The sequence below is a fragment of the Trachemys scripta genome, chromosome 5 (assembly GCF_013100865.1).
Source record: "Trachemys scripta elegans isolate TJP31775 chromosome 5, CAS_Tse_1.0, whole genome shotgun sequence".
Taxonomy (NCBI): Eukaryota; Metazoa; Chordata; order Testudines; family Emydidae; genus Trachemys; species Trachemys scripta.
Window position 1 is genome coordinate 121,985,716 of NC_048302.1, and position 15,946 is coordinate 122,001,661.

The following is a 15,946-nucleotide window of genomic DNA, read 5'->3' on the forward strand; positions in this document are numbered from 1 at the left end:
CCTCCTTTCTGGCCTTTGTCTCTTTCCTGGGCCAGAAGGTCACCTGATCTCTTTTTTCACCTTTAGCTATCCCCTTGCAAGGGGGAAAGGGCCCTAGCCATTTGTTGCTAGGAGACAGATTGTCAGACATTTATGCACACTGGAGACTTAAGAAATGCATAAGGGAAACTGAGGTACCCACACAGTATTCAGAGGAAACATTAAGAACAGTCCCACTTCGTCACAATAGGCACCCCATATAAAGAAGCAGCACAACTATTCCAGACCATATATTGCAGGAGGAATAGGGGATTGTACTTTAACCTTGTTACCTTTTGCATTGGGGATGGAATCTGTCTTCACTCAGCCTCCACTTTACTCAAGTTTTGTAGGGGTGGAATGAATTTCACAAAAGCCACTCCTTCCAACTACTTCAGTGTAGAGGCTTTACCATGGGTAGTCTCGCTCAGTGAAGTATTTAATTTTTCCATACCGTCTGTGTATGAAGAAATTGCTTTCATCTCCTCAAATGTATTTCTGTTTTATCATCTCAGAATACTGGGTTCTCCTTTCTGTATATATCTATTTTACAAAAAAGTGCTGGGTATTACACACATTAAAAAAACCCTGCTGCTGTATGAAAGACCCACATAAAACACAACATACTATCTGACTACAACGGGTAAACATATGCAACATGGTGTCACGGATACAACATTTCAGGTCTGTGCAAGTTTGAAAGCTTCTCTCTCTCACCAATAGAGTTTGGACAATACAAGATATTACCTCACCCACCTTGTGTGTCTACGCTCCTGGGACCAACACAACTACACCACCACTGTATACAGGAATTAACACTTGCAGCTAAGGCTGGGAACAGCTAGCTCCACCTCCTTACTGAGCAACAGAGGACTCACAGTAGAATCACCTCATTGTCCAGACTGCCTAATTGGCTGCAGGAACCAAGAGGCACACTCTTAAGCCCAGCAGCATTAGGCCAATGGCTGCTCAGAACATTCTCCTAGTAAGTTCCTCTGCTTACTTGTCCCCTGCCTTGCTCTTGCCTTCTTCCTGCTCTGGACCCAGACTTGCCTCATTCCAGGTAACCCAGCTCTGACCCTTGGCTCTGGCCTCTCACTCCGGCTCTGACCCTAGACTTCTATTCTGGGTTACCAGCTCCTGCTCCAACCTGTAGGCATCACCACCCACATCCCAGTCTCTCACGTTGTGTTACTTTTAACAATACTAAGTCTAAAAATATTGGTGTCTGAATTGATAAGTTGATTGCATCCCTCTAACCATCTCAGTTTTTAGTCAATGAACAGACTTTACTAGTAATTTAGCTCAGTTCAGTCAAGAGTAAGGACCTGATTCTCTATTGGGTCCTCATCCTCTCCTATATAATCAGAGAAGTAATGTGGCAGTGAATACCTGTAAGAACCTCGATTCTGCCCTCGGGAAGAACGCATGCCAGACTCATTGCCAAATGACTCAAGTGTATGGGAAGGAACTGTGGAGCTTTTGTTTTCAAGTAAATTAGAGCAGGGCAGTTGAGGCATGATTGGACTCTACCACCTGAAGTGCATTGTAAATTAGATTGTAAGCTCACTGGGGCAAAGACCTTGGTTTATATGTTACCGTAGTATGCCCATCAGATGTTGGAACACTGTAAAATAAAAAAGTAAGGATTTTTCATACACTAGCCACTCCAAATGGGAATAAGGATTCTAAGGATAAGTGAGCAGAGTTACAGCTCTTCAGTTCTGGACAGGCACAGTTTTTCATATTTAGGGCCTGACCCAACTCCTAATGAAGTCAGTGGGAATATTTTGATTGACTAAAGAGAGCTGGAATGATCCCTTCGAGAGAAACTGCTTTGGAACCAGGGATGTCAGGTGATGCATTTTTTTCCACAAGAGCCATCATCAAACAGGAACATTCCACATGCAATAGCTTTGTCTATCTGCACACATTTAATTAATTCAGAATCATTCTGACTGGAGCAGTGTTTGGCCAGATACCTTTACAATTATTCCTTTCTTTTCCAAGAATCACAAAACCTTTAACTTGTATCAAAGTCACAAGGATCCACAACCCATAATATACTCCAGTGAAGTGTTGGTATACTTCATCGTGCTAAGATTCTTTTATCTTTAAAAAATGGTCAAGTTCAGAAAATGCCCCACGAGTGTATTTACTCTTACAATATTACACAACTATTACATTTCCTTAAAATGAAAAATCCTTGAGGCATGCATATTAAGTGCCTGAACCTGAAAGAAACTGAAATATTGAATCAGTTCATATAATAAACATTTCTAATAGGTTGTAAGAAAATCTAGTTTAAAACAGTTTTACATAGAAAATAGTCAATGTTATTTTGCTCAATTATTTTCTGTTTCAAGTCTTGTTTTCCAGTTTCTTCAAGTATTAGTACTCAATTCAGAGTATAAAATACCTCAATATACTCAAGAGTCTGAATATTGCTAGTTTCATCTTTAAAAACTTGTGTGAACCAAAAGTGGTGACAGTTTGACATTGCTGTGTAGGTATAAAATGGAGCTGGTTCAAATTTAAGTACTAGAAAAATATAAAAAAAATTTGAAACAATGCTTTTCACAGATCCTTAGAGTAGGAATTCAGCATCATGAAACAGGATTGGGAACTTGGAAAGCTTTGGTACACATTATGCATCCAACGTTGTTAACTATCATAGTATAAAAATCTATTTGCTATTCTGCATCTTAGTTTCCCCAGCAGGCTCCGTGCCCAGACAATCTCAGTTTCCCGCATCCTCCTTATCTCATCTCACCTTCCCTCCACCCACTCACTATCTCAGTTCCCCCTCTCCTTATTTAATCTCAGTTCTCCTCCCCACTACTACTCATTTGATCCCTCCCCCCCCCAGTCTCTTATCCTCTCTCAAGGCTGCTTGTCCCAATTTCCTCTACCCATTCAGCTCTGGCTGCTCGTCCCCCCCTCTGCATTTGAATAGGCCCAATTCCTCCTACACACTGGCTGGGCTCAGCAGGGTGACACTGAAAGCACAGGGGAGATGGACTCCCTGCTCAGATCCTATGCCTGGCCCACAGCAGAAGCCAGGAGGAGCAATTGCAGGGTAGGTTAGCCTGCTCAGTCTCTGCAACCCTGGGATGAAGCATGCTCAGTACAGCTAATCTGCACAGAATTTAGCTGCCAAACTCAGACAACTCTCTACTGAGCATACTCAATAGGAGATCTTTCAAAGGCTTATGACCTGGCCAAATTTGGGTGATTTTTCACAGGAAAAGCAAAAGGCACATTCCTGACACAAAGGCTACCCCCTATATCCAATTTGAAATCCCTGCTCCAGAGAATGAATGTGCAAATTTCTCAACAAAACAAATGTGAGAATCTTTTTTCCAACATGGGTAAAACAACATATTTTTTCCTAATCTTGTTCTTGGGAACAGCTGACCATTTCTGCTGGAACTTGAAAAAAAATAAGAAAAAAAAAAATAAATATAAAGATTAGCCTGACAGTCACCTGGCATGGAAAATGTCAGCCCAAATGATTAAAGTTTTGTAAAGTTATAATTACTCCTTATAATGGGAAGTGTTCGGCTGAACTACCAGCTCTGCCTATAACAAACTGAAAGACATAACAGTGAAGTCTAAAGCACAACCGGTAATACCTAGATAAAAGCTTAAAATGGTGCTAATTCCAGTCAACCTTTTCAAAAAACCGTGAAGCATAAATTTTCATTATGAAGCCACAGTCCTTTCAAGCCTTACTGATACAGCAATACACTCATGTATTTCCACAATATACACCATTTCATTGTTTTCTAAAAGATTACGGTAAGACTAGAGTCTGCATTTTATTCACTTTTTCAAACAAGAACTGGCAATTTCAATAAGAAGATAACTAGGAATGAACTTTAATATTTAATAAGACACTGAAATTTCTCAAAAGGTTGTCAAGGAATAATGACTAGCAATATAGAATATTTCCATTAATACTTCTCCAAAGTAATTCCAGTATTTAAAATATTTAAAATAAAAGCCCCTAAAAACTTACCATGAATGCAAACTACAGAACAAACCCGCAATTCAATTTAATTGATTATATTTTCCAGACTGTATAAAAATACTTGTGATATGTTTTAACTGGAACCATACTTCTATACTGTCTCTCATTTGATCAGGAGGCAACAACCTATTTTAATTGGCCTATTGTATACCAACTTAGTGTAGCAGAATTTACTGAAAAAAATCAGCTCTTATACCTCAATGGCTGAGATGAAATGTAAACATTTTGATATAATTTCATGACATGCTTATGTTGCAATTGGTATTTAGATGACTTTACAATTGGATGCCCAATCTTTGTAGATGTTGGCTACTAAAGGTTCTTGTGTCCCTTTACAGGAGATGGTCTGTTTTTTAAGACATAAGGTATAGACAGTATTAATGAAAAAAAGATGTTTAAAATATCTTACTGAACCACAGACTAAATTATACCCTGAGCTACATTCAAAGCAATCCTGCTGAGCTCAGTAAGGTTGCATGGGATATGAATCAGGGGAGAATTTGACCCATATTTGTAAACAGTATCAATTTCAAGAGTAAGTAATCAATACAAGGAATAGGATTTTCAATAATTAACTAATTTAACTAACTTAAAGTAAACATCTAGAAGTGCAAGCCCTAGAGTTTATTCTTCTCAGGGATGCAAGTATCTATTGGCCCAAATAATTTAGGATTGGGAAGAAAGTAGAAAGAGTAAACCACAGACAGCAGGAAATCACTCTCTAAATTTTGAAAAAGTGTTGGAAGTGACAGCCATGGAGACTGAAGTCTTTATTTATCCACAGACAAGCACAGCATGAATGGTAGTAGTGCATGCTGCTGCACTAATGTGCTTCAGAACCTGACCAAGAAGGTAAATTGGCAGATTCCACAATCATTCGGTTTTTGGTTTCTGCAATGGTGCCAATTAATAACAGTGGTGATGGTGGTTTCTGTGATGGGGATATCTCCACAACTATTCCAACACACTGGAACTAGTACAGCAATGAGGTGATACAAAGCTACAAACCTATGAACAATATAAAAAATTTAAAGCACTAGAATTCAAGGTAAGTTTTATAATAACTTATTTAAAAAGTATTCTTATAAACCTTTCCTCAGAGGTTATTTTATCCAAAGAAACAAATATTGAAATATTCATTCTTATTACACCAAATTCCTTCATTTTTGCTTTTGCTCCCTCCCCTCTCCTCCCCCTTCCCTCCCTTCAAAATATATCTAACTTCCCTTCCCCATTCTGAAAGAATATACAGCATACCTTTTTGGTTTTCAGTTTAGGTACCTGTCTATGCTTCAGCCTTGGCAGTATAAGAAAGGACCTCTGAAGAAAGAACATTCCCCACAAACACATTTGAGAAACCTTCAATTTTTACATCATGTGCAAGTCTTTGTATATTGATTTGCTAAAAGTGAAGTAAAAATCTCATAACCACTAATGTAACACTTTTCCCTACATTGAAATGTGTTACTTCAAGCAAAGGATTAGTTGAAAAAGGAAGAATTAACCTTCCAACAGTGTTTATAAATTTTGATAAAACAACAAAACAAAAAGAGTAAAGCAGTTGCTCAGTTACAAAACAAAAATAAAAAGATTTCAGATTTCACCATGGGGTAAAGATACATTTTAGAATTGTTTCAATTAAAATTTTCTAATAAAATGACAGTCACAAAGTTTTCATATATGGGGAACAGCTGTAGAGTCCAATAATTAAAGCTAGATCTGCAATCAAGCCCTGAAAAAATATTTTGAAAAAATATACATTTTTATGATATAGCTATGCTTCATTAAAGAGGAGCTACACAGAGGTTCCGCACTATTAAAGGCAAACTAAGCTAGAACATATCAAAATTATTAAATGGGCATAAGAGTGTACATTGCATTTATGTGGGCTGAGTTATGATTGCACAAGTCAAAACTTGTTTGTAACGTTGCCTAACCATATTGCAATTATACAAAAATAGCATCGAATAGTAGGTAAAATTTCAGATATTTTTATTTACCTTTTCCCCCTAATTCTATAATTATTTCCATTTAGCCTAAATATTGTATGCATGTATACTGTAATTTTGAAAAGCTTATGGGAGTCAAAAAATTGAAACAGCTTTGCTGAAATAATGGAGTGGTGGTAAAAAGCCAGGTGGTGAACTCCTAAGCCAGTAAGGAATGACTTCAAGTAGTATGCCCTATCTGAGTCAAGTAGTCATTTTTCATAAAAGCTGTTGAAAAAGGGACATAATCAAGTTACATTTTATATTTAATTATGTCATTTGTGTTAGTTTAAAATCTATTTTACTTTTAAATAATTTCTTCTGGCTTTTTTCATTAAATTGACTATTCAGTTTCATATTTTGTTTTTTTGCACTAACATGATGCAATGTTTGGACTGCAAACTGCGGAGAAATGCTTGCCTCTGAACAAAAAAAGGCCACCGAATTTGCGGAAAAAAACAGATTTTTTAAAATTAAAAAACAAATATCCTAAATATTGGGGCTTGATTGCAAGACAATATCATTTAAGTCTGGACTTTGTATAGTGCTGCAAGATCAAGTGTATTTCTATTTAGCTGAAATTAAATAGGGGGGAGGAAAAAAGAGCATAGAATAAAAATTCTCTTGCAAGGTTTCCCCTTGCTAGTACAGTGTGCTTCTTTCCACCATGCACTGTATTTCTTGGTGGAAGGATATTTAAAACCAATTATTTTTTATTTAAGAACAATTAGACAGCCATTTTGTAAGAGCAAGAACAAATTGTAAAGTCTGTGGTTATACTGAGATATGCACCTGGGTTGTGCATGGCACTCAAGCTCTTCCTCCACAATGAATACAAAGCAAGCAGATCTCATTTGGACTGCATACCAAGCCATTTCTTATTTAAAATAACTTGAGAACTAACAACATCTTTCAAGGATACACTATTTTAAACATCTGTTGGATGGCAAATACTATCTCAAGAACTATGTTTATATGCCTACCTTGATTTTAATTTACCTCCAAACGGAAAAACATTGGAGGGAACCTTTTACATTTGTAAAATTCAAGTGTAGCTGTAATGCTGAGTAATAAGTTTGGTTTGTCCTGAAAAAATTTCTGAACTATGTATGCCATAGTTCGTTATCAGTGCAGATGCAGCAGAAGACTGCTGTGGTTGGCTCAGTGGATTAAAAAATGCTTTTCACCTAAATGTAACCTTTACAGGATATATGTAAAATTGTGTCCTTCCCTGGCCTTATTCACAACTTATCTACAAGATAGTGTTGGCAGTAGAAACTGCAGTTCATTATTATTTGCATTCAGCTCTCATCCATCTGTTTCTTCGCTTTCTCTTAGGCTTCAACTTGGTCAATTTTTGGGGGGGTTTCTCAGTCTTCTGATTTTCAACAGAATCTACCCCAAGAACATGTTCAGAGCAGCATAACTGTCCATCTAATGTAGAATTTAGTACTGTCCCATCTTCATGTTCCTTGCAGAAAGAATTTGGGCAGATGTGGCAAAAAGAAACAGAAGGCTTGCCACAAACATCACAGTGGTGCCAAGGACACTCCCACTTTCCTGTAATTAAAGATGAAGAACATTAGATAAATTGAGATTTTCTTTGTTAACAGGAGAATAAACTTCATGTTGCAAAAAAGCAAAGTATGAATTTAGTGTTTTAATATCTGCATGATAAATACTAACTTTGCTTTAAAAAAGTGGATAGTTATAAAAAATATAACTGAAGATTTTAACTGTTGTTACTAAGTACTCTTGTTAAAAGCAAAATAGTAGAGGACTTTTAGTTAAGCTCAGTAGACTGTATTGAATAGCACACTTGACCACATTTTACTTAAAGAGCACCAGAGTCAAATCAGTATAAATTATTCTGGGGGTTACTTGCAATATCTTCTGAGTTCCAATCCAGTATAGTAAAACTTTCTGCCTTTTAATGAGAACTTCTGTTCATGTGGAAATCAAATAAATTCAGTGAACTCCATGCTGTTGCTCTTTTGCTTTGGTTAATTTGTGGTTTCTGGAAACCTCTATCCATCCCAGAAGTTACAGCACAGAACTGACAGACATCTCTAAATCTACTTTTGTGTCACATTTTGGTGTGCACATCTATCTTTTCCCTTTTCTGAAGTTTCTGACTGCCAAAAACAAAAATAAACAAGTGGTGCAGAGTTAAATGCAGGGAAAATTAATTCTTCTTTGAGCATTATCTACATGGATCTTCATTGCAGGTGATGTAGATATCACTGAATCTATCCAAGTTGCAGTGTCCTGTGGGGATTTGTAGACACCTTATGACCTCAGCACTCTACTTCAGGATATTATGTGATACAGCTCCAATCACCATTCAGTCACTTCTAACCATAGTAGGCAACAAGCAAGATTCAGCAGCATCCACTGCATCCGAAGAAGTGAGGTTTTTACTCACGAAAGCTTATGCCCAAATAAATATGTTAGTCTTTAAGGTGCCACCAGACTCCTTGTTGTTTTTGTAGATACAGACTAACACGGCTACCCCCTGATACTTGCTATCCCTATCTGCTCCCTTTCATGAAAGTTTAGAACTTCTCTCAGAGTCATGCATTTAGGGACTAATAAGAATTTCTGCTATAACCTGGGGGCTAATCAGTTGGAAATAACAGAAGAGGAAAAAGTCCTGGGTGTATTGATCAATCACAGGATGATCATGAGCCACCAACATGATGTGGCCAGAAAATAGGCAAATATGTTTCTAGGATGTATGAGGTGAATTATTTTCAGTAGAAATAGGGCGGTATTAATGCCCTGAACAAAGCACTGGTAAGATCTCATCTGGAATTCTGGGTACAATTCTGCTCACCCATGTCCAGGAAAGATTCATTCACACTGGAATAGGTGCAGAGAAAAGCTAGAAGGATGATCAGAGGAATGGAGAGTTTTACAAGAGGTGAAAGAAAAAGCTTGGCTGTTTAGCCTTGGCTGCCAGGGGATAGGATTGCACTCTATAAATACATCACGGTGTTAAAGCACAGGAGGGGATAAGAGCTATTTAAGCTAAAGGACAGTACTGAACCAAAAGCAAATGGCTATAAACTGGCCATAAATTTAGATGGTAATTAAAGTTTCTTACCATCAGAGGGGTGACTTTGCCCCACTACTCCTATTGGAAGACTGCTGAAACAGCTTCTAACTAGTTTTCAGATGGAGCTTGTTAAATTTATAAAGGACACAGGAGGTCCTTTCCAGTCCTATGTTCGTTCCTATTCCATGTGCCCCTTGGATAGCACCATATCCATAACAGCCAAGACTGTCAGGCACAGGAGGGGCACACTCTTGATCAGTGTTCATTGTGCAAGGTTTTTACCAATGTGCAAGGTTTTTACCATCCACAAAGAAAGTGATCATCTTCCAGGAGTGGCTATGTCAGCATTGTCTTCTGGAACCAACTGTCCTAAGTATGGTGGATTGATTTAAATCAAGGTGATTTAAATCTGCTGTTTAAATCACCAGGTGGAAAGCCTCAATTTAAATAACTGACTTTATTCAACTTTTCCATTTGTACTTCAGTTACTTTCTAAAGAAAGGTGCATTCTCATTTGTTGATATAACCATTAAAACATGTTGCTTTATAACTAAATAGAACCTTTACACTAGATTCAGGTACATATTTTTTGCTAGCTAAGGGTATGTCTACACCACGAAATTAGGTCGATTTTTATAGAAGTCGATTTTTAGAAATCGATTTTATACAGTCGATTGCATATGTCTGCATTAAGTCGGCGGAGTGCATCCTCACTACCGTGGCTAGTATCGGCTCACAGAGCGGTGCACTGTGGGAAGCTATCCCACAGTTCCTGCAGTCTCCACTGCCCATTGGAATTCTGGGTTGAGCTCCCAATGGCTGATGGGGCAAAAACATTGTCGTGGGTGGTTTTGGGCACATGTCATCAGTCACCCCTCCCTCCGTGAAAGTAATGACAGACTATCGTTTTGCGCCAGACACCAGGGCGATTAGAAGAGCACAGAAAGGTGCGCTGCACATCAGAGAGGCTTTGAAAACCAGTTTCATGACTGGCCAGGCTTTGGTGTGACCGTTGTGTGTGTTTCTCCTTGATGCAAACCTGCCCCCTTTGTTGATTTTAATTCCCTGTAAGCCAACCACCCTCCCACCTTCAAAATAAAGTAACTATTGTTTTGAAACCATGCATTCTTTTTTTTATTAATTAAAAAAACTGCGAGATAACGGACAAGGTAGCCCGGGTGGGGTGCGGGAGGAGGGAGGGACAAGGCCACATTGCTTATTGTAGCCACACTAAAAAAATCAAACTGTTTGAATGACAGCCTTCTGTTGCTTGGGCCATCCTCTGGAGTGGAGTGGCGTGGCTGGGTCCCTGGAGCCTCCCCCCACCTGTGTTCTTGGGTGTCTGGGTGAGGAGGCTATGGAACATGGGGAGGAGGGTAGGTGGTTATACAGTGGATTGCAGCGGGGGTCTGTGCTCTTGTTGGCTTTCCTGCAGCTCCAACAGATGCTTCATCATGTCCGTTTGCTCCCCCATTAGCCTCAGCATCGCGTCCTGGCTCTGCTCTTCGCGCTCACTTAATTCTTTCCTGGCCAAAGCCACTGAATGCCTCCATGCATTAAGCTGCGCCCTATCAGTGTGGGAGGACTGCATGAGCTCAGAAAACATGTCATCGCGAGTGCGTTTTTTTTTGCCTTCTAATCTGTAATAACCTCAGGGACGCAGATGATAGGAGGAGTGTAGTAACATTCTACGCTCTATGGTTCTGGGGGGACTGCATGGTAACCTGCGCTGCTGAGTTCACCACGCTGCCCAAACAGGAAATTAAATTCAAAAGTTCCCGGGGCTTTTCCTGTGTACCTGGCTAGTGCATCGGAGTTCAAAGTGCTGTCCAGAGAGGTCACAATGGAGCACTCTGGGATAGCTCCCGGAGGCCAATACTGTCGATTTGCGTCCACACCACCCCAAATTCGACACAGCAAAAATCGATGTTAGCGCTACTCCCCTCGCCAGGGAGGAGTACAGAAGTTGATTTTAAGAGCCCTTTAGGTCGATGGAAAGGGGTTGGTTGTGTGGATGCATTCATTTTTAAATCGACCTAACGTGGCTAAATTCGACCTAACCCCATAGTGTAGACCAGGCCTAAGAGGGTACACTAACTAGAAGCAATTATACAGCTTAATATTTTCAAATTCCTATTAATTGTACATTTTTATTATGTTAGAAAATGGTAAATGATATGTTGTTTGTTTTCTAGATAATTAACTTTTTGCTCATAATTTGCATTATGACAGTAACTGGAATTCAATTGAACATATAAAACAGCATATATAATTTATTTTATTAAACAAAACAACCTTAAATGTTTTGATAAGAGAAGTTTGTGTGTCCAAAATACATTTCACATTTACAACTAAATGATTTACTAAATAGAGGGATTAACTGTAGTTAGTGAATTAAGCTAATTATTTCAGGTCAGCCTGGGAAAATGTTCAAACATGCCTAAGTGAAAATAACTGGAACATAAGTTCCTACTCTCATGAAAATGGAAGTCCCCTAAATTACTTAAGCTTTATAAATATGGCACAGTAAGTCAGCCTGACTTCAACAATTAGATTCCTGCCCTCCCACGATTCTTTTTATGTAGAAAAGCAGGTTTTAACTCAAAGCTTTTGAAAGAGGGTATGGATTCAGCATATTTATTTTTTATTTAAATGTTTTAAGAGATTATAAAAAGTTAACATAATTCGTATTAAATTCAGATTTCATTTCAAACATGCTTATTTTAAAAAAGAAAAAATTATAATTTAAATGACAAAATAAAAAAATCCAGTGTAAATTTAAAAAATTGTCTTTTTAATTTTTTTTTTAATTATTGATTTTTATCCACCTGATCTGAAGGATTAAACATCCAATTCCTGGAATTGACCTGTCAAGTTGGGAATGAGCAGCCAGAGGGATTCAAGGGCCTAAGAACAGCTAGATGTACACGAACTTCACATGTCATCCTGCATAATAGACTGTGTTGAGCAGGATCATGCTAAGCCATCCTCCCAGAGCTGTTCAACCTTGGATTCAATTCCCCTGGCAGCGTAAGCTGGAACATCAACTTAGAAACAATGAGTGCACACAGCAGATCTACTGAGTTCAAGGTATTTTCCTTCCTTGGAGTTAAGATAAAACAATGAAATGATCCTCCTCCGCACCAAGATACTGAATACATTTAGTATTTGGACCATCCTTAGTGTTAACATTTTCAGTATCTTGGCACCAATTGGCTTCTGGTACAACTGGCCCCTTCATTGCAAGCTTTGGTCACAGGCAGAGTTCCCATATCACCAACTCCATATTCTGCCAATCTCTCCTGCCCTGGGACACTGGCTTGGTCATCATTGTACTTGGCTTTGAATAGACAGGCTTTGCTTGCTTCTCCTTTTCACGTTTCACATAGCAGGTTCAGTTCTGGGACCACAGATCTGTAACAGACCTCACTCAATCACATTTGAGACAGAACTTGAGACCCACCATTCCAAAAGTCCTCATACTTACCTCAGTCCAGATGCTGCTGCTTTTCCCTTAGCACATGCATCTTTGAACTATCTGAGTTCATGAGTTCTTCTGAGGATGATTTCACTTTCTATGTGACAGCAGAACCCTGGACTAACTGAGTGACGTGAGCGCCACTGCCTGGGTTCCTTAAACTAAATGTCATTTTCCCAGAAAGGCATGAGAGAGTACTACTAGATCTTCATCTTCAAGGACTCCTATCCCATTTACAAATATAGCACTCACTATAACAACAAAAAGTCCTTGATTTCAAAACAGGGAAGTCTTGAAAAGATGCAATGTATAAATGAATATTTTTGCAAGCCCTGTACGAGATATATTTCAATACATTAGTTTATTATATATAGCTTCCTTCCTTTCCCACCCCTTCACAAATGCTTTACTCACCAAAAGGACGTTTCACCAAGTCAAGACAGGAGAGATGGTATGCCTTAGTACAAGATTTCCTGTCACACAATACAAGTTGACCTCCATCCCCACAACGGAAACAGTCATCTTCAGACTCTTTCTTTCCCTCACTTTTTGTTTTACGCCTCCGAGTTCTTTTTTTGGTCTTTTTGCCTTTTTCCTCTGAAGAATTAGTGGAAGAATTCTAAAGAAGGAAATTACAAGTTTTTAGATCCCAATTTTGAAGAAAAACAAACAAACAACGTTCCATAACTCAGAAAGAAACATTTTAAAAAGGTAAACAGATCTGGTCACTGTATCTCTAAAAAATTAAGTTGCAATACTAGAAAGGGCCAGAAAAGGGAAAGAAGGATGATTGCAGCATGCACGGCTTTGTGCTAGAAGAGATTAAGACAGTTTGGGCTCCCAGTTCCCATATGTTGGCATTAACTGACTTCCTAATGGGCAGTGACAGCAGGGAGGCCAAAGTTTGATTCACTACAGGGCCCTGGGATACCCTCTTATCCCCAGATGATATCCTTGCAAAGTCAAAGCTGAGACAACACATTAGCAGGACATTGTGAAGAAGCCTGCCTTACTGCCACCCATGTGTGCATGTCTGGACTTCAGTCTCTGGGGCCGTCAAGTTTTTCTAACAGTACCAAAAGAATACATAGAAAAAATGTTAGAACTATATTTTAGAAAGCAAAAGAGTGGCAGCATATAAAATAAATGATATCAAGAAACTAAGTGGGTGCTCCTACATAATCCTTTCCACATTATAAAAATAAAGAGGAGCACTCTATATTAAAAAGGCAAGAAAAATAAAATGGATTTAAAAAATTCTAAACTTTCTTATATATTTGATGCAATAGCCTAGAAACCTAGCCTGTGAGTTTGCCAACTAATTGTATGTTGCATAAAAATATTTTTAAACCGTCTCTTGAATTAAGGAGAACATCTGCAGTTATGCTAGCTATAAAAAAAAGTTATAACAGCCTCAGATTTTAAAGCAAAAATGGTCAATTTTATAATCTGATCTGCTAAATCTACGTCATGAAACCTCATCCAGTAATTCCTGCATCAAGCCCATTAACATCTGGTTGAGTTAGACCATATATCTTTTAAAAAGACATCCAATCTCGATCTAAAGACTTCAAGAGATAGTAATCCACCACATTCCAAGATGTGTTGTTCCAATGGTTTATTATTATCACAGTTAAAAATTTGTGCCTTATTTCCAGTCTGAATGTATGTAACTTCAACTTCCAGCCACTGAATCTTGTTGTGCCTTTAACTTAGACTCCTCTACTATTAGAATTTGTCTCCACTCAGACTATGATCAAGTTGCCTATAAATCTTCTCTTTGATAAACTAAATAGACCAAACTTATTTTAGTCTCTCACTGTAGAGTAGGTTTTCCAGAGTAGGTTTTCCAGACCTCAAATCATTCTTATAGTTCTTTCCTGATCCTCTTCCAGTTTTAACAAAGTGTTTTTGAAGAGAGGACATCAGAAATTGACACATTATTCCATGGTCTCACTGATGCTGTACACAGAGGTAATACTGAAATTCTACTGGGTATTCCCCAGATTATACATTCAAGGATCAAATTTGTGTTCAGTCACATCATCACACTGAGAGCCCATGTTCAGATGGTTATCTCCCACGAGTGACTTACTGTATATACTTGTTCATAAGCCGAATTTTTTTTAGTAAAAAAGGGAAGCACCAGAGAAGGGGGTCGGAGTATGAATGGGTATAGAGAAGGAGACCTGGGACACAGCCTCTCTGTCCCCCTAACAGAGGGAGCAAGGAGAGGCAGCAGAGCAAGAAGGGAAGAGGCAGGGCTAGAGTCTCTCCGCTTCTGGCCACGCTGCTCTCCCCCCAGCCTCCAAAGCAGCTGCAGCTCCGAGCAGGCAGGCTGCAGCCGTGCCGCTCGGCCCCGCCCCACAGAGCAGGCTGTGACTGCGCCACCCGGTCTGCCGGAGCACGCTGTGGCCGTGCCACCCGGTCCAGCCCGCTGGAACATGCTGCGGCCGTGCCACCCCGTCTGGCCCGCCAGAGCAGGCTGTGGCTGCGATGCCCAGCCTGCCGGAGCAGCTCCAGCCAGGTCAGCGACATCCTCCCCAGGCCCTCCCCAGATAAGGTGGGAAGGGATGGGATGGGGAGAGTGTGGGGGGTCCCAAGCTAGGGGTGAGGTCGTGGGGGGTGGTCACAGGGGTTACTCACTGACTCCCAGCTTCTCCCCCCCCCCCCCCCACAATTTCCCCACCAGTTGCTGTCCCAGCCTGTCAGGGTAAGCAGCTGGTGCGCCGGGACACTTTGTTTACTTAAGTTTACCTCTGTGCCTGCGGATGCTTGAGGTAAACAGACCATCTCAGCCCCCAAGCGGCTTATCTTGATGGCCCGGGAGCCAAAGTTTGCTGACCCCCTGAATTATAGGGTCGGCTTATGAACGGGTTATAAAAAATTTCCATTTTTACTTATCCATCTTTTGGGCGGGGAGGCTGGCTTATAAATGAACCGGCTTATGATCCAGTATATATGGTACATATTTTGATCCTGGCTGTACATATAACCTCACATTTGGCCGCATTAAAACACGTTCAAATAAGCCCACCTTACCAAGCAAACCAGAAAGCTTGCTAAAACTGACCAGGATGTTTAATTTCTGCAGGGTTCTGTGTGTGAGCTGATCACAAGGCTGGACTGAAAAAACCCTTCTAAAAAGGTATAATTAGGGGCATTGTGGAGGTTTTACATCCTCCCTCTTAAGCGTCTAGCATTGAGCAGTATCAAGGACAAATATCAGACAGCTTCTCCATAGTTAAGGTTGAAACTTTCTGTCCTTTAGGAGCTTGATTTTCCCTTCCTCTGCCATTTCCCCTAAAAACCGCAATACAGGTTATTTTCACTTCATTTTTGCATGTGGCCTGTGCCCAGATTACAATTTT

At 39.5% G+C, this 15,946-nt stretch overlaps 1 protein-coding gene across 4 annotated transcripts in view; it reads right to left on the minus strand.

Annotated features, from left to right (window-relative positions):
* Positions 1 to 3,883: 3,883 nt before the first annotated feature.
* The window catches only part of NSD2 (nuclear receptor binding SET domain protein 2), a 148,742-nt gene continuing 136,679 nt past the window's right edge, over positions 3,884 to 15,946 (minus strand). For 3 of the 4 annotated variants that reach the window (XM_034770825.1, XM_034770824.1, XM_034770828.1), the window contains 2 exons: positions 12,990 to 13,194; positions 3,884 to 7,599 (listed from right to left, as the gene is read on the minus strand). In XM_034770825.1, the coding sequence (XP_034626716.1) occupies positions 7,331 to 7,599; positions 12,990 to 13,194 (474 nt within the window). In that variant the 3' untranslated portion in view covers positions 3,884 to 7,330. Of the gene's footprint in view, positions 7,600 to 11,903; positions 12,512 to 12,989; positions 13,195 to 15,946 lie in introns of those variants that run through there. The other variant, XM_034770826.1, reaches the window with a different exon arrangement.